This window comes from Rana temporaria, chromosome 5 (assembly GCF_905171775.1).
Source record: "Rana temporaria chromosome 5, aRanTem1.1, whole genome shotgun sequence".
Classification (NCBI taxonomy): Eukaryota; Metazoa; Chordata; class Amphibia; order Anura; family Ranidae; genus Rana; species Rana temporaria.
In genome coordinates, this window is record NC_053493.1 from 238,074,734 (window position 1) to 238,090,789 (window position 16,056).

At 42.7% G+C, this 16,056-nt stretch overlaps 1 protein-coding gene across 1 annotated transcript in view; it reads left to right on the forward strand.

The window, feature by feature from the left end:
* The first annotated feature begins 293 nt into the window (after positions 1–293).
* GMDS (GDP-mannose 4,6-dehydratase) overlaps positions 294–16,056 on the forward strand; it is a 699,766-nt gene continuing 684,003 nt past the window's right edge. The window contains exons 1-2 of the mRNA XM_040353629.1: positions 294–505; positions 3,649–3,802. Of these exons, the coding sequence (XP_040209563.1) occupies positions 3,719–3,802 (84 nt within the window). The 5' untranslated portion in view covers positions 294–505; positions 3,649–3,718. The remainder of the gene's footprint in view (positions 506–3,648; positions 3,803–16,056) is intronic.

Sequence of the window (16,056 nt, forward strand, 5' to 3'; positions counted from 1 at the left end):
CACACAATATTTAAAAAACGCAGCAAGCTATCACAGTATTATGTGTCTTTAGCCAGAAAAGTCTTGTGAGTTAAATTGTATGAAGAAGAGCAGTTTGTAAAAACATGTAGCAGCCGCATAGAGATCAAGAGGTGATCAGCGTGCACTGTTGTCTGCACATGCGCAGTGCCTGAAAAGCGTCGGGGAGCGCGCACGCTGTTCTTGGATTCTGCGCTTTCGTGGAACTCTAGAACAAGAGCGGTGTCAGTGTGACAGTGCAGAGGTGGAGGGTGGAGCGCTGGGCGGGACTTGCGAGCGGAGGGCAGCTTCTGGTTGGTTGTCAGTGGAGCCGCTGCATTCAATATCTCATGGACGAAACAGGAAGCGAATAGCCAGTGGCGGAGTATAAAATTGATGATCAGCAATCGTTTACCTTTTCATTTGGCCCGTGTGTGTGTTCCTGTGCTCTTCGCCAGCTCTGCTAATAAGGAAACAGCAAGCTTCTTGGACGTCCCCTCACAGCTCAGTAATTATCACTTCCTGCTTTCTACAATGTGGCTTTAATGCTTACAAGCATCACCAGACAAGGACGTGCTCATTGCCAATACACCTGCTACACTGTCCTCTGTATATCTCTGTGAGGACACTGAATGGTCAAGGTGGTTGCTGTAGTGTAGATCCTGTGTGCTCATATAGATACACAATTCACTCACACATTGTAGATCCTGTGTGCTCCTATAGATACACAATTCACTCACACATTGTAGATCCTGTGTGCTCCTATAGATATACAATTCATTCACACATTGTAGGTCCTGTGTGCTCCTATAGATACACAATTCACTCACACATTGTAGATCCTGTGTGCTCATATAGATACACAATTCACTCACACATTGTAGATCCTGTGTGCTCCTATAGATACACAATTCACTCACACATTGTAGATCCTGTGTGCTCCTATAGATATACAATTCACTCACACATTGTAGATCCTGTGTGCTCCTAGAGATTTACAATACACTCACACATTGTAGATCCTGTGTGCTCCTAGAGATTTACAAATCACTCGCACATTGTAGATCCTGTGTGCTCCTATAGATTTACAAATCACTCGCACATTGTAGATCCTGTGTGCTCCTAGAGATTTACAAATCACTCGCACATTGTAGATCCTGTGTGCTCCTATAGATTTACAAATCACTCGCACATTGTAGATCCTGTGTGCTCCTATAGATATACAATTCACTCGCACATTGTAGATCCTGTGTGCTCCTATAGATACACAATTCACTCACACATTGTAGATCCTGTGTGCTCCTATAGATACACAATTCACTCACACATTGTAGGTCCTGTGTGCTCCTATAGATACACAATTCACTCACACATTGTAGATCCTGTGTGCTCCTATAGATATACAATTCACTCACACATTGTAGATCCTGTGTGCTCCTATATATTCACAATTCACTCACACATTGTAGATCCTGTGTGCTCCTATATATTCACAATTCACTCACACATTGTAGGTCCTGTGTGCTCCTATAGATTTACAATACACTCACACATTGTAGATCCTGTGTGCTCCTATAGATACACAATTCACTCACACATTGTAGATCCTGTGTGCTCCTATAGATTTACAATACACTCACACATTGTAGATCCTGTGTGCTCCTAGAGATTTACAAATCACTCGCACATTGTAGATCCTGTGTGCTCCTATAGATTTACAAATCACTCGCACATTGTAGATCCTGTGTGCTCCTATAGATATACAATTCACTCGCACATTGTAGATCCTGTGTGCTCCTATAGATACACAATTCACTCACACATTGTAGATCCTGTGTGCTCCTATAGATACACAATTCACTCACACATTGTAGATCCTGTGTGATCCTATAGATATACAATTCACTCACACATTGTAGATCCTGTGTGCTCCTCTAGATATACAAATCACTCACACATTGTAGATCCTGTGTGCTCCTATAGATACACAATTCACTCACACATTGTAGATCCTGTGTGCTCCTATAGATACACAATTCACTCACACATTGTAGATCCTGTGTGCTCCTCTAGATATACAAATCACTCACACATTGTAGATCCTGTGTGCTCCTATAGATATACAATTCACTCACACATTGTAGATCCTGTGTGCTCCTATAGATATACAAATCACTCACACATTGTAGATCCTGTGTGCTCGTATAGATACACAATTCACTCACACATTGTAGATCCTGTGTGCTCGTATAGATACACAATTCACTCACACATTGTAGATCCTGTGTGCTCCTATAGATATACAATTCACTCACACATTGTAGATCCTGTGTGCTCCTATAGATATACAAATCACTCACACATTGTAGATCCTGTGTGCTCGTATAGATACACAATTCACTCGCACATTGTAGATCCTGTGTGCTCCTATAGATATACAACTCACACATTGTAGATCCTGTGTGCTCCTATAGATACACAATTCACTCGCACATTGTAGATCCTGTGTGCTCCTATAAATACACAATTCACTCACACATTGTAGATCCTGTGTGCAACTAGAGATACACAATTCACTCGCACATTGTAGATCCTGTGTGCAACTATAGATGCACAATTCACTCGCACATTGTAGATCCTGTGTGCTCCTACAGATACACAATTCACTCGCACATTGTAGATCCTGTGTGCTCCTACAGATATACAATTCACTCGCACATTGTAGATCCTGTGTGCTCCTATAGATATACAATTCACTCGCACATTGTAGATCCTGTGTGCTCCTATAGATATACAATTCACTCACACATTGTAGATCCTGTGTGCTCCTATAGATATACAATTCACTCACACATTGTAGATCCTGTGTGCTCCTATAGATATACAATTCACTCACACATTGTAGATCCTGTGTGCTCCTATAGATGTACAATTCACTCACACATTGTAGATCCTGTGTGCTCCTATAGATACACAATTCACTCACACATTGTAGGTCCTGTGTGCTCCTAGAGATATACAATTCACTCACACATTGTAGATCCTGTGTGCTCCTATAGATACACAATTCACTCACACATTGTAGATCCTGTGTGCTCCTAGAGATATACAATTCACTCGCACATTGTAGATCCTGTGTGCTCCTATAGATATACAATTCACTCTCACATTGTAGGTCCTGTGTGCTCCTATAGATACACAATTCAATCACACATTGTAGATCCTGTGTGCTCCTAGAGATACACAATTCACTCACACATTGTAGATCCTGTGTTTTCTTCTGCAGGATTATATTTATAATCCTTTTACTGCCAGACCTACATTATGTGTGTGTGTGTGTGTGTGTGTGTGTGTGTGTGTGTGTTTTTCTTTTTTAGCAAAGCTGTGATCCTCCAGGTACATTATTACACCTGAGCTTCCTCGTCATTACCCATTTCCTTACAGAAACACACCCCTTGCCATGTGTCACATTACCATTTACTGACGTTTACCTGCCTTTGTGTCTTAGCGCAGTAATTGTTTCCTGATCTTTGGCATAGCAGGGCGTTCAGCACCATTAGCAACCTTATCCAGTCCCCTCCCTTACCTTTACGTTTTAACTCTTGAGGCACCTGTATAACCTGTCTTACCTGTCCCTTCCTTTTCCCTTAGTGCACCTTGCGTGACATTGCAGAGCACACACAGCCGGTCTCTTCTCCACGCAGATCAACAGTTTTGAAGCATGGCATGCAATCAGGGAAACGGATCCCCATCCAATGGTGGCAAGCCCAGGAAGGTGGCACTCATGACAGGAATTACAGGCCAGGTGAGACTATTGCTTGTTGATCATTTGAAGGATTGAATATAGGGTTTAGAGCTCATGCTGGTTTAAAGTGTTATTAAATATATAAACAAATAGTAATAGCGTTCCTCACATTAATATTGCTTTTTGACTCCCTTTTTTTGAAAGTGTAGATTTCACCTATAATAGTGGTTTTCTACTCCTGTCCTCAGGACCCATTAACAGGCCAAATGTTCTGTATTGCATTGGGGAGATGCAGACAAGAATACTGCAATCACTGAGCACCAATGATATCACATGTGATGTATTTCAGTTATCTTGCATACCTGGCCTGTTGGTGGGTCCTGGGGACAGGAGTTGAGAGCCACTGGGCTGATGTGCTCGCTGAATAAGTGCAAGCTGCTTGGTGCTCTGATCATGTAATGCATGCGCAGAAGTGACAGAGCTTTGTATATACAATGCATGTGCAGTACATGTTGCTAGCACTCTTTTCCTGTGTTTGGCAGAGACATGTACAGAATGAACTGGTGCTGTCTTTGGCTGACGCATGCGTGATACAGGCTGCTGTCTGTACTGTGCATGCATTAGCCGTTGTTCAAGTTGGAGTGACTTGTAATGTCATATTTTTAATTTCCAAAGATTTCAAACAAACTTCTTTCACTGTAATAGGAAATGTAGCGTTGTAAAGGAATTTTTTTTTTCACCTTTCTATGGATTAAGGTGAAAAAACATCAGATGATGCCGCCCCCCTGAGCCCCCATTTCACTTGCTTGACCCTTCGAAAGTCCCGCGCTCACCCCTGTCATCCTCCTGAAGTCGAAGCCCGGTGGATGAGTTGAAAGCTGCGAAGCCATTGGCTGGCGCTGCTGTCAATCGCATTCAAAGATGAGGCGCACCGGGGGACAGGGCCAAGGGATACAGCGGTGGCTATGGCAGCCACTGTATCACAGGAGTGCGCCCGCAACAGCTACACACCATGCAAGCTCGCTCGCATGCCTGTGTGTAGCTGCTGCGGGGAGGAGCCGCGACAGCCGCCGAGGGACCCCAGAAGACCAGGATCGGGGCCATTGTGTGCAAAACGAACTGCACAGTGGAGGTTAGTATAACATGTTTTAAAAAAAAAAAAAAATATCCCCCAAAAATATATAAACATTTTTTTTCCCTCAGTTTAGGCCAATGCGTATTTTTCTACATATTTTTCTTAAAAAAAAAAATCGCAATAAGCGTTTGGTTTGCGCAAAAGTTATAGCGTTTACAAAATGGGGGGTATTTTTAAGGCATTTTTATTCATTTTTACTAGTAAATGGCGGCGATCAGCCATTCAAAAAGCCATGGAAAGATGAAACCAGACGTGTAGCAATTGGGGTCATCACATAAACCTTCTTGCAAAGGAGTGAGGGAGAACACTCTTACCGGAACCGGTGGATCTACTTATTGGGCAGATCGTTGGAGCGTATGAAATCCCAATGGCAAGTCACATCAGCTTGTCTGAAGACTCTAGATCAGGGGTCTCCAAACTGGCCCAAGGGCCAGATGTGGCCCTTTGCTAGGCTTTATCCGGCCCTTGGGGCAGTATTTCTCTCAACAATATGAAGAACGAATCCTCACACTTACACCAACAATGGGTCACTATTTCTTTCATTGATACCAATGATTGGATACTATTCCTCCCCTATTAGTAGTACTACTCCTCCTCCTACTGACCACCAACCCTGAGGCCATATTTATTCTCATTGATGCTGGTCCTGAGACATTTATTACCCCCCACTGGCCACAATCCGGCCCTCCCAAAGTCTGAAGGATAGTAAACTGGCCCTTTGTTTCAAAAGTTTGGAGACCCCCTGCTCTAGATGTCATCGGCTATCTGTTCGGTCCAACATTTTTAGAAGATGTCCCGAATTAGAGGGAGACTCTGAATTCACTGGATGTCCAAATAGTCCTCAGACGATGGTAGACCGACTTCCGATCAAAGAATAATTTTCACGATCTGAGGATGGCTCAATGGAGAAAACTCCAAAGGGCAACTCAATCGCTCAGTCGCTCCTTTGATATGTCTTGAACGTGCGAGTTTCTCTTAATTTCTCTTAATTCTAGCGCTACATTTCCTATTAGTCACATTTTAATCTTGGTCACATTTTATGTAGCTGCTCTTATTTATTTTGGTTTTCACCTTTTTTTAAGACTAGCTCAATATTTTTCCCTTCCTTCTCAAACTTCTTTCATGTCATTATGTGGCATGGTTTATAGATTTTTTATTTTTTTTTTCTTGTGGAAAATCTTGCATTTGTTAAATTTTTTGGAATAGGGCTGTAACATAACAAAATGTGGAAGAAGTGAAGCACTGTGAATACTTTCCAGATGCATTGTATGCTGCTCCAGCTCTAGGGGATTGTGCCCTGATAATGGCTGGGAGAGTGCATAAAGAGTAGGGCTGTTCCCCAGGCGTAGAGGTTCACAGCCAGAAGTGCCACTGCCCTTCTAAGCAGTCCAGCTGAAGATTCTGATGGTTTCTTCGAGGTCCTAGCTGTGTAAAGCTGCTCAGGCACGGCGTGGCTGGAGTAGCGATGATGTCACTCCCACGCATGCGTGCAGGAACCACCATTTAGGGCATGGGCTCTGAAGGTCCGGCAGGGTTAGCCAGCCCTAAGAGCGCATGCACCCTGAATATCTCCTGCAAGTTTAGGAGCTATTCAAGGTACCTACAGGTAAGCCTTATAGGCCTACCTGTAGGTACAATTAAAAAAATAAGCGTTTACTGCCAAATGTCCTATTGCTGTCCGCTTTGTTCTACTACTTTAAGGAACTGTTTCGAAGAAATGGCTGTGCAAAGAGGAGTGGCTTCTCGATGTTCGGTTTTCTGGCGTACCCTACAGCTTTCCTAAGCCCCATCCAAGTTATCATTCAATAAACGTTAAAGACAATCCCTGGTCTGTTTACTGAGCCAGAGCAGTGAATGTTGCTGTTTTTCTTAGTTGCTGCTACACTAGTGGGAAACTTGGGACACAAATCAGCGGCCCTATTGGGGTTGGTGCTACATCAAAAAATTCATTTTCTAATCATGCCTTCCCTGGGGGACTGGGCTGTGGAAGTGGACCGCATAAGGGACCTTGAGCGTCTGTTGGCAGAGGGTGGTAAAAGTGGGCAGTTTTCTCTCACCTGGACCTCATGGTCCATGTTCCGATACTCTTCTTTTTTTTTTTTTTTTTTTTAACCACCTCAGCTTTTTAACCAAATTCTAGAGACCAGCTCATGATTTGATGCTTCTTACGTCTCAATTTGTGGTTTGCATCATATGTGGTATTTATTCTGCAATTCTCTTTTTTTTTTTTTTTTTTTGACTTAGTCATTAGTATTTCGGTTTCTATGTCGTCCAACCCTTGGGGCTAAAATACCTTGACCGTAATTACCTCCCCACCAACCCCCGTTCAGGCTGGTCGAACCCAATACAAATTAACCAAGCTTCTTAAAATTGTTTTTACCCCCCCCCCCCCTCCCCTAATGGCTCCCAGGGATCTCATCCTGTTCCCCTTTGAAATGTCTCCTAGCCGGTTCAGCATAGGAAGCTGTAATTCCGCAACGCTCTAAAAGAGATCCAAATAAAACCTCGGAAAGGTGCAAACGAGGAGGTGCTAGTGGATTGACGCCCATTTTTACGTTTCTAGTTCCTAACGAACCCTGACTCTCTCCGCGTAACTCCATGTTTTTTTGTATTCCTTCCATTTTGCCCATTTCCCCCTGTATTCACTGTTCCTTTCCAGGTAGCTGTCCTTTAGTTCTTCTAACCTGTACGTTTCCTCCACTTCGTCTATCCAGTTCCAGACGTGTGGGCATTCCTTCTCCTGCCACTTTTTAGGAATAAGTTTCTTGGCTGCGTATAAAAGATGGGGAAGTAACGACTGCTTATATTTTTTTACCCCTTCCGAACTGCCGTGAAAGAGCACAGCCCAGGGGTCTTTCTTTATCTCCTCCCCCGTTATAATCTTAATTTGGCTCAGTATTGTGTCCCAATAGTTTTGAATCTTTGGGCATAGCCACCATAGATGGGCCATCGTGCCTATTTCTAAACAGCCCCTCCAGCACTCAGCGGACTGGTTTGCTTTAAATTTCTTGGCTTTGTCTGGGGTTATGTACCACCCTGATAAGCACTTATAATTTGCTTCGGCAGTGCGAACATCTATTGCGGAAAAGTGGGTTAGATGAATAATCCTCTGAAAAGAATTTGTCCCTCTAGTGCTTCCTAACTGTCTTTCCCATTTCTCTATAAAAGGTGCTTCTCCCCGAGACCCTATCTTAACCAATGTCCCGTAAAGTTTAGTGATTGTGCCCTTTGAATTCTTTGATTTACAAATCCTCTCCTGTGGGGTCAGCTCCGCCTCCGTCCGTAATGGGCGGGGGAGGAGCTGTACAAAGTGGTGTAATTGGGAGTAATGCCACCTATCAAGATTCCAATAGTCCGTTTTGGCTTTCAAATCTCCGTAGGTCATTATGTCACCATTTTTAATAATATCTCCTAAGTGCACAGTGTCTTCCCTAATCCAGTTCCCTCCAATTTTGTTTTCCCCCGGTGCAAAAAACGGATTTTCTTTTAAATTCATTAGGGGGGAGTTAAATTTCCCCTCTAATTGTGCCTGGGTTCTATCCCACATTCTTAACGTGAGTCGTGTAATGTCCTGTGTTTTGTGCTCTAATGCTCTGTATTGTGCAGGGATCCATATGATATTGTTCAAGTGTTTGCTAGTTGACGCTTTCTCGATTTGTACCCATCTTTTATCTGGTCTGTTCCGGGCCCATTCGACCGCCCGCGATAAAACCGCCGCTTTATAATAGCTTTTGATATCCGGAGCCGCCAGCCCGCCCTGCATCTTTCCCTGTTTTAATATGGAAAGGGATATTCTATGCTTCCTATTTTTCCATACATAATTTAGTAGCAGGGAGTTAAGAATGCTCAGAAACTGCTGTGGGAGGGCGATTGGAACCAATAGAAATTTATAAAGAATTTTAGGGACTACCACCATCTTCAACATATTGATGCGACCTATCCATGAAATTGGTTTGTTTACTGTTTTTTTTAGTTCGTTCTTGATTTTGTTTAATAAGGGGACGTAGTTTATTTTATACATCTTCTGTGCTGTATTTGCAAGTTTAATACCTAAGTACTTTAGTTCTTTAGTCCAAGGGTATGCGCAGACTTCCTTTACTGATCCTATCTCTCTTTTATTTAGATTGATGTTCAAAATTTCTGATTTGGTAACGTTGATTTTAAAGTTAGAGATGGCACCGTACTGTTTCAATACTTTTGAGAGCTTTGGGATGGATTTGACCGGATTGGTTACATAAAATAATATATCATCGGCAAAGGCCGATAATTTATGTTCCTCCCCGTCTACTCTTACTCCGTTGATATCAGAATCCTTACGGATAGTAGCCAATAATGGCTCCAATGACAAAATAAAGAGGGGACAGGGGGCACCCCTGCCTAGTCCCATTTTTCATCTCGAATGATTCCGAGAGTGTACCGTTTATTTTAATTTTTGCAGTGGGATGGATGTAAAGTGTTTTAATCCAACGGGACATCCTGCCTCCTATCCCCATGGCAGTGAGGGTCTCCGTCATGAGCCCCCAATCTACCCTGTCAAAGGCTTTTTCAGCGTCAACTGACAGGAGCAGACCGGGGGTCTCATTTTGCCTAATGGTCTGTAGCAAAAGGATTGCCCTAAGGCTATTATCTTTGCCCTCTCTGTTGGGGACAAAGCCCACCTGATCAGGGTGCACCAGAGAGTGCATAACCCCCTTCAAGCGTCCCGCCAAAATTTTTGCAAACAGCTTGAGGTCTGTATTTAACAGAGAGATCGGTCTGTACCCCGAACAGCGAGAGCTGTCTTTCCCCTCTTTTAAAATTATCGTAATCACGGCCGCTGTAGCTTCCCTGCTGGTTTCGAATTCTGATCCTAACCCGTTAAAGTATTTGCACAGCCTTGGAATCAATATATTACCAAATTTCTTATAATACATGGTAGAGAACCCGTCCGGGCCCGGGCTCTTACCGCCCGAGATAGAGTTTAGGGCTGTTTTCATTTCTGCCTCCGTTATGGGGCGATCCATATTCAGACTTTCTGTCTCATCCAATCTGGGGAGGCCCGCCTTAACAAGAGTCTCTGGTCTCTTCCTCCCTTTCCCCTTTCTGCCAGCCAGACTGATTTATTGTGTATAGGTCCTCATAATATTTTTTAAAGCTATCCGCAATTTCATCGGTTGCGTACACCAAATTCCCATTTTTCCCCTTAATCTTTTCAATGTAGTTCCTAGTTTTCTTTTTTTGAGCCATTTTGGCTAAAAGCTTACTTGGTTTATTTCCCCATATGTACCTCTCCTTAGAGATGCAGTTTAGTTTATACCTCACTTCCTGTTCCAAAATTTCCTTAAGTGCCACTCTTTTCAGGGTTAAGTTCTGGTAGGTCTCTTTTAGTCTTTGCTCTTTATGTTTGCGTTCGAGGGTCTCTATCTCTTTCACGAGGGCAATGGTTTTGCTTTCCCTTTCTGCTTTTTTTTTAGCCCCCTCCGCGATTAGTATTCCCCTTATGTATGCTTTATGCGTCTCCCACAAGATTGCACTGGAAATCCCTACTGTATCATTAATGAGAAATAATTTTTCCAGTTCGGCCTCCACCCTTCTTGCCCCTTCTTCATCTCGGATCAGGCTATCGTCTAGTCGCCACAACGGCCACTGTTTCTTTTGTGTGGATAAAAGGATTTTCATTGTTGTTGGAGCATGGTCTGACACCGTCATGATTCCAATTTCTGTGTCTATGATAGAGTCAAGCAACCCGTGATCCACTAAGATGTAGTATATTCTAGAGTACGTTCCGTGGGGGGGGGAGAAAAATGTATAATCGTGTTCGTTTGGATGGAAAATCCGCCAAACGTCTACTAGTTGACGATCATGTAACTTATGTTTAATTCTCTGTAGTTGCTCTATTTTTGTCACCTTCCCACGGAACGTACTGTCTTCTGTGGGATTGAGAACAAAGTTTAGATCCCCCATCAGGATTATATGTCCTTCGGCGAAATTATTCAGTTTGTTCCGATACTCTTCTGAGTTTATATCTTGGGCCGAACGTGGCATAGACGATGTGACCCTGGAACCATGATGGAGTGACCCTTGTCTCCTGATTCCTGTCCCCGATTTCTTTGCCCCCCCTTTTTTATCTGCCCCTGCTTCTTGTCCTTTTCTTGATCTCTAAATACTTCCCTAAGACCTCATAGAGCTAACGTATCGTGGCCCCGACCCGCCTATGGCTATCTACCCGTTGTGAGACCCCATGGGTCTTATTTTACTTCCGGATCCGTGTATAATCTCTCCCCATATACCACGTGTGATGCAACGTTGAACCCCTCACTAATGTGAGGTTGGTAGATACAACTAATTATTCCATATAGCGGGAGAATGCTCAATCGTACGGCCATATAATAGTCCACACACACACACGCTCCTATTCCCTTTCTTTTTTTTTTCTTTTCCCTTTCATCACATAACTTAGACATGTTTTTACTATGTCAAACACGATGCTTACGGTTGATGTATTTGCTATTACTGTATGTAATGTTTGAGACGATATTTGTCTTTCTATCTCTTTTCTGAATTAAATAAGATTGAATTAAAAAATTAATTTTCTTTGCAGGTTAAAAGTTCATTTATTTTTTAAAACTGGAGCCTGCCAAGTATTTCACCAGCAGTTTGCAGTCGTGTTGTCCTGCTCTTGCACACAAAGCCTACAGCTCTGTCCCCGTACCGCTGTACAGGCTGTAATTTTCAGAGTTGTAGGCAGTGTGAATGACCTACAAGCATGATAAGTGCGCCCGCAGTTCATTCAAAGTAAGTCTGTCCGCTGTGGTGGTAGATGGTACTTTTAGTGTTTTCATTCTCAAATTCCTATGAATGACATGGCTGTGTGGGCAGAGCCATGCACAGAGGCACCACTTTCCCAAATCTGACAGTGGGTGTGGGTAGGAAACCCTACTTTCCATCACATGGAGGATGGGAGGGGCAGAACATGAACTCCCTACTTGTAAATGGGGAGACGTCTCTCATTTAAAATACCGTGAAAGTTTCAGGCACTTGTGTAAACATGCTGTAAAGTGAGGATGGCTTTAAAAATAATGAAATTGACTATTCACCTAAAAAAAGCATAAATCACATAGGTGGTGTTCACACTTCTTAAAACTGCATCACTTCTCCCAGGTACCCTTGCACACAGTTGCATTTCAACTCCAGGCGGATTTAATGCAGCTCTGTAATCCAGAGTACATCATTAAAGCTGCATCAACATAATTGGGATTGCATACTTTGGCCCACTATGCAGTCAAAAGTTGCTGGAGGGGAAAAACCTGTAACTTAAAGGGTCACTAAAGGAATTTTTTTTTAAGCTAAATAGCTTCCTTTACCTTACTGCAGTACTGGTTTCATGTCCTCATTGTTCATTTTTGCTTTGAAGTAGCTGTAATTCTGCTGTGATCTCCACACTTCCTGGTTGCCTGTTTCCTTATAACCATCGTACTGGGAGATTTTCACGGTGGTCTAAGCTGTCATTACTGTGTGTCTAAAACTCCTCAGAACCAATCAGATTCATTTTAAAAACAAAACACTGCCCTGGATTTGTTTGTTTTTGTTCGGTGAGTCTTCCCGACTCACCTCTCACCCGGAACTTCATGTATGTACCTTAAAACCGAAAGTGAAACTAGAGGCACATTATATGATAGATTAAATTACATTTTTAATCATTTTTAAAAGGAATCAGTTAACTTTTATGTCTCTATACCCAATAAACAGTCATTTCAGCAAAAAAAAATGTTTTCCTTTAGTGACCCTTTAAAGTGGAATTCAACCCACCAACTTAAAGTGGAACTGAAGCCCTTCATTGAGTAATGAAGATTAAGGCTTTAGGTACAGTAAAACCTTGGATTGCGAGAATTTTTTTTTCGGAAACCTGCCTGTAATCTAAGACCTTGTATATCAAAGTGAATTTCCCCATAAGAAATTATCCAAATGCAGATGATTTGTTCCACAACCATGTATTCATAAATCCTTCTGTTTATAATCCATATAAAAAGATTATAGCAATGTGATGGGTCCATTCACAAATGGCCGCCTTCACACAAGGGGTTCATGGACAAAATCCAGCAGGTGCTACAGAGTATGAGAGTCACCTCCTAAGTGTAGCAATATGGTTACATTTAATGAAGGTACAAGATTTAGCAACTCGCATGGTTGATGATTAAGAGGTGCATCTAAGTATGCAGGCATCTGGGGTAAAGCTGTCCACATAGACCATCCTCCTCACCGCTGTCAGTCTGCAATCATGACTGGGAAGACTACCCTGCAGTAGAGTGATCTGGAAGTGCTTGTGAAAGGGATGACATCAATGGTGGTGTGGAGGACAGTCTGTGGACAGCGTTACCCTTGATGCCTGCTTACTTGTTTTAATCATCATCCATGTTGGTTGCTAAATGTAACCATATTGTTACACTTGGAGGCGCCTCTTCTCTTTTATTCTCAGTTGTGACTTGATGCTACTTGTATATCAAGACACTGCTTGTGTATCAAGTCAATTTTTACAAAATGTTGCTTGTCTTGCAAAACGCTTTCAAACAAAGTTTTTACAGTATTTGGGTGTCAATAACCCAGATTTTGTATCCCTTAACTTTCCCCTCTTTTGGGATTAGCAAGGCACAGGCTATTTTATTGGGGAAAATTAACCTCCATTAAGATGAAGCTACGGCCTCTATTTTTATACATACTCGGGAATGCCCCTGTATGGGTTCCCTTGTCCTTTAGGCAGCTAGACACCATGTGACTTCCGTTGTTTGGAATAATAAGCTTTGCAGATTTGGCTTCTCCATCTTGAAACAACCTCTCTATTTAGGTGGGCTAGTGCTGCCCAATTTTTAGTTCACACATCCATAATTGTTTGCGTGCCCCCAAAATGTTGCGGTAGTTTTGAGCTGCTGCCCTGAGGTCTTTATATAAGGATGTCAGGCATCTTAAGCTCCACTTACACACTAATAGTTTGGTCGAAGCCGCAGTACTAATCCGAAGTTGGTACAGTGATCTCCCCTGCTGAGCAGTTATTTTCTGACATGGGGACAGCCCCCCTGCCAGAACACTCTGGTCAGCGATCTCAGCCAATGGCTGAGAGTCCTGATCAGGAGCTGGTAGACTGATTGTTTTTCAGCATCCTTGTGTGACATACACACAGGGCCAAATGTCGGCTGGTTTTTGTTGAAGCCGGCCAATGTCTCTTGACATTTGGTCCGTGTAAACAAGACTTTAAGCCTCCTACACATGACTTGGATTTTCTGACTGGAATTGTGTGGTGACAGGCTGATTGAAAACATGACCGTTTGTATGCTCCATTGGACAATTCTTCTCGGACATTCTGCGGACAAATGTGGGATAGCATGCTTTAAAATTATCCGCTAACAATTGTTTAATTTTCCGATCGTGTGTAGACAAGTTTTTTTGGACAAAAGTACTTAGTAAAAATGCTCATGTTCAGAAGCAATGCTCACCATAACACATTAGCAGAAGTTGCCCAAAGGGTGGCACTAAAGAGCTGAAAAACCACGTAGTTTCGTGTTTGTTGGCCGACAATTATTTGCCATTTTGTATGCAAGACAAGTTCCTGGCCAACGCCCTTCGGACAAAAGCACTGATCGCTGTAAAAATTACAATGATCCCAAAAATGTGTCAAGTGTCCGATGTGTCCGCCATAATGTGGCAGTCACAATGAAAATTGCTTATTGCTGCCATTACTAGTAAAAAATAAAATATTAATATAAATGCCATAAAACTATCCCCTATTTTGGAGATGCTATAACTTTTGCGCAAACCAACCAACGCTTATTGTAATTTCTCCTTTTTTTTTTTTTTTTTACCCACAATATGTAGAATACGTATCGGCCTTAAGTGAGGGGATTTTTTTTTTGGGGGGATATTTATAGCAAAAAGTAATTCGCTCTGTTTGTAGCGCAACAAATAAACTGCAGAGGTGATCAAATACCACCAAAAGAAAGCTTTATTTGTGTGAAAAAAGGATGCCAATTTTGTTTGGGAGCCACGTCGCAGTGCCAAATCTCAAAAAGGGGCCTGGTCCTTTAGCTGCAAAATGGTCCGGGGCTTAAGTGGTTAAAGTCCCACAACCCCTCTGCTTTGTGCTGGAAAGTGGTGTGTGTGTGTGCCCCATAATTTTGCCCTTGTGATTGTTCTATGGTGTGAGACATGCTCCTAGAGTGGCTGGCACCCACTGTGGGAGAACAGATTGAAGGATAATTGGGAGGTGTGTACGTGGTGCTATTTTCACATGTTTGTATTCTGGCACACTTCCAGTGTGCCAGGATGACTGAACTCCCATGCATTGGTGACCTCATCCCATACCGGCCAATCAAGAGGAAGAATGTTGTAAGATGTGATCGAGGGTACTCGCAAATGTTGAAGTTTAGGTGAGTATGTCCATTTTGTTCCACTTGAATGGTTTCCCAAAACGGTTGCACTGAAAGCATGCTGTGAGCAACTGTTACTAGTTGCTTATGTTGGTTCCCAATCAAACTGTAAGCACTCAAGTATCTGATGTCATAGCTGATCACATGTACGGCACCATGGCAACTGCAAATCGGCGGCTTATGCTGACCATACACTATATACGAAAAATCGGTTGGAATTCGGTCGTTCAGACAGTTCGTTTGTTTTTTGAACAGTTAATGGGCACAAAATCGATAATCGTTGGGACGTTTTTGAGCTGAAAAAACAAAGGACAAGTTTGGAAATTTTCTAACGAACGATAAACCGGAAGGGTAATGTGTTTCCCGTCCGAACTTTCTGCACTAGGTATATGTAAAAAAAAAAAAACTATGTCCACTGAACGATTTATCGGTCATTACATGATGGCACTATCATTTGCGCTCACGACTGAACGTTCGTACGTTTTTTCGTAGAGTGTATGGCCATGGTGTTTAGCTTTCTTGACTGTAAAGGATAGGAAGATTTAATTCCCCTTTGCCAGTAGCAGAGACAATTCGGGTCTTGTGTCCTGCCAGACTGGCAAGAAGTTCATCTTTAAGTACAGCCAAAACTTCATTTGATTGTACTTCTATGGATCATAAGTGTGCTGTTCGTTCCACACTCCTGTGACCTGTTTTCAGTCTGCTGATGTCGGAGCCTGTCCAGGCTGGGGAAGAATAGCAACCATATGGTCGGAATCCACCCAGATGCCTGGACAAACACC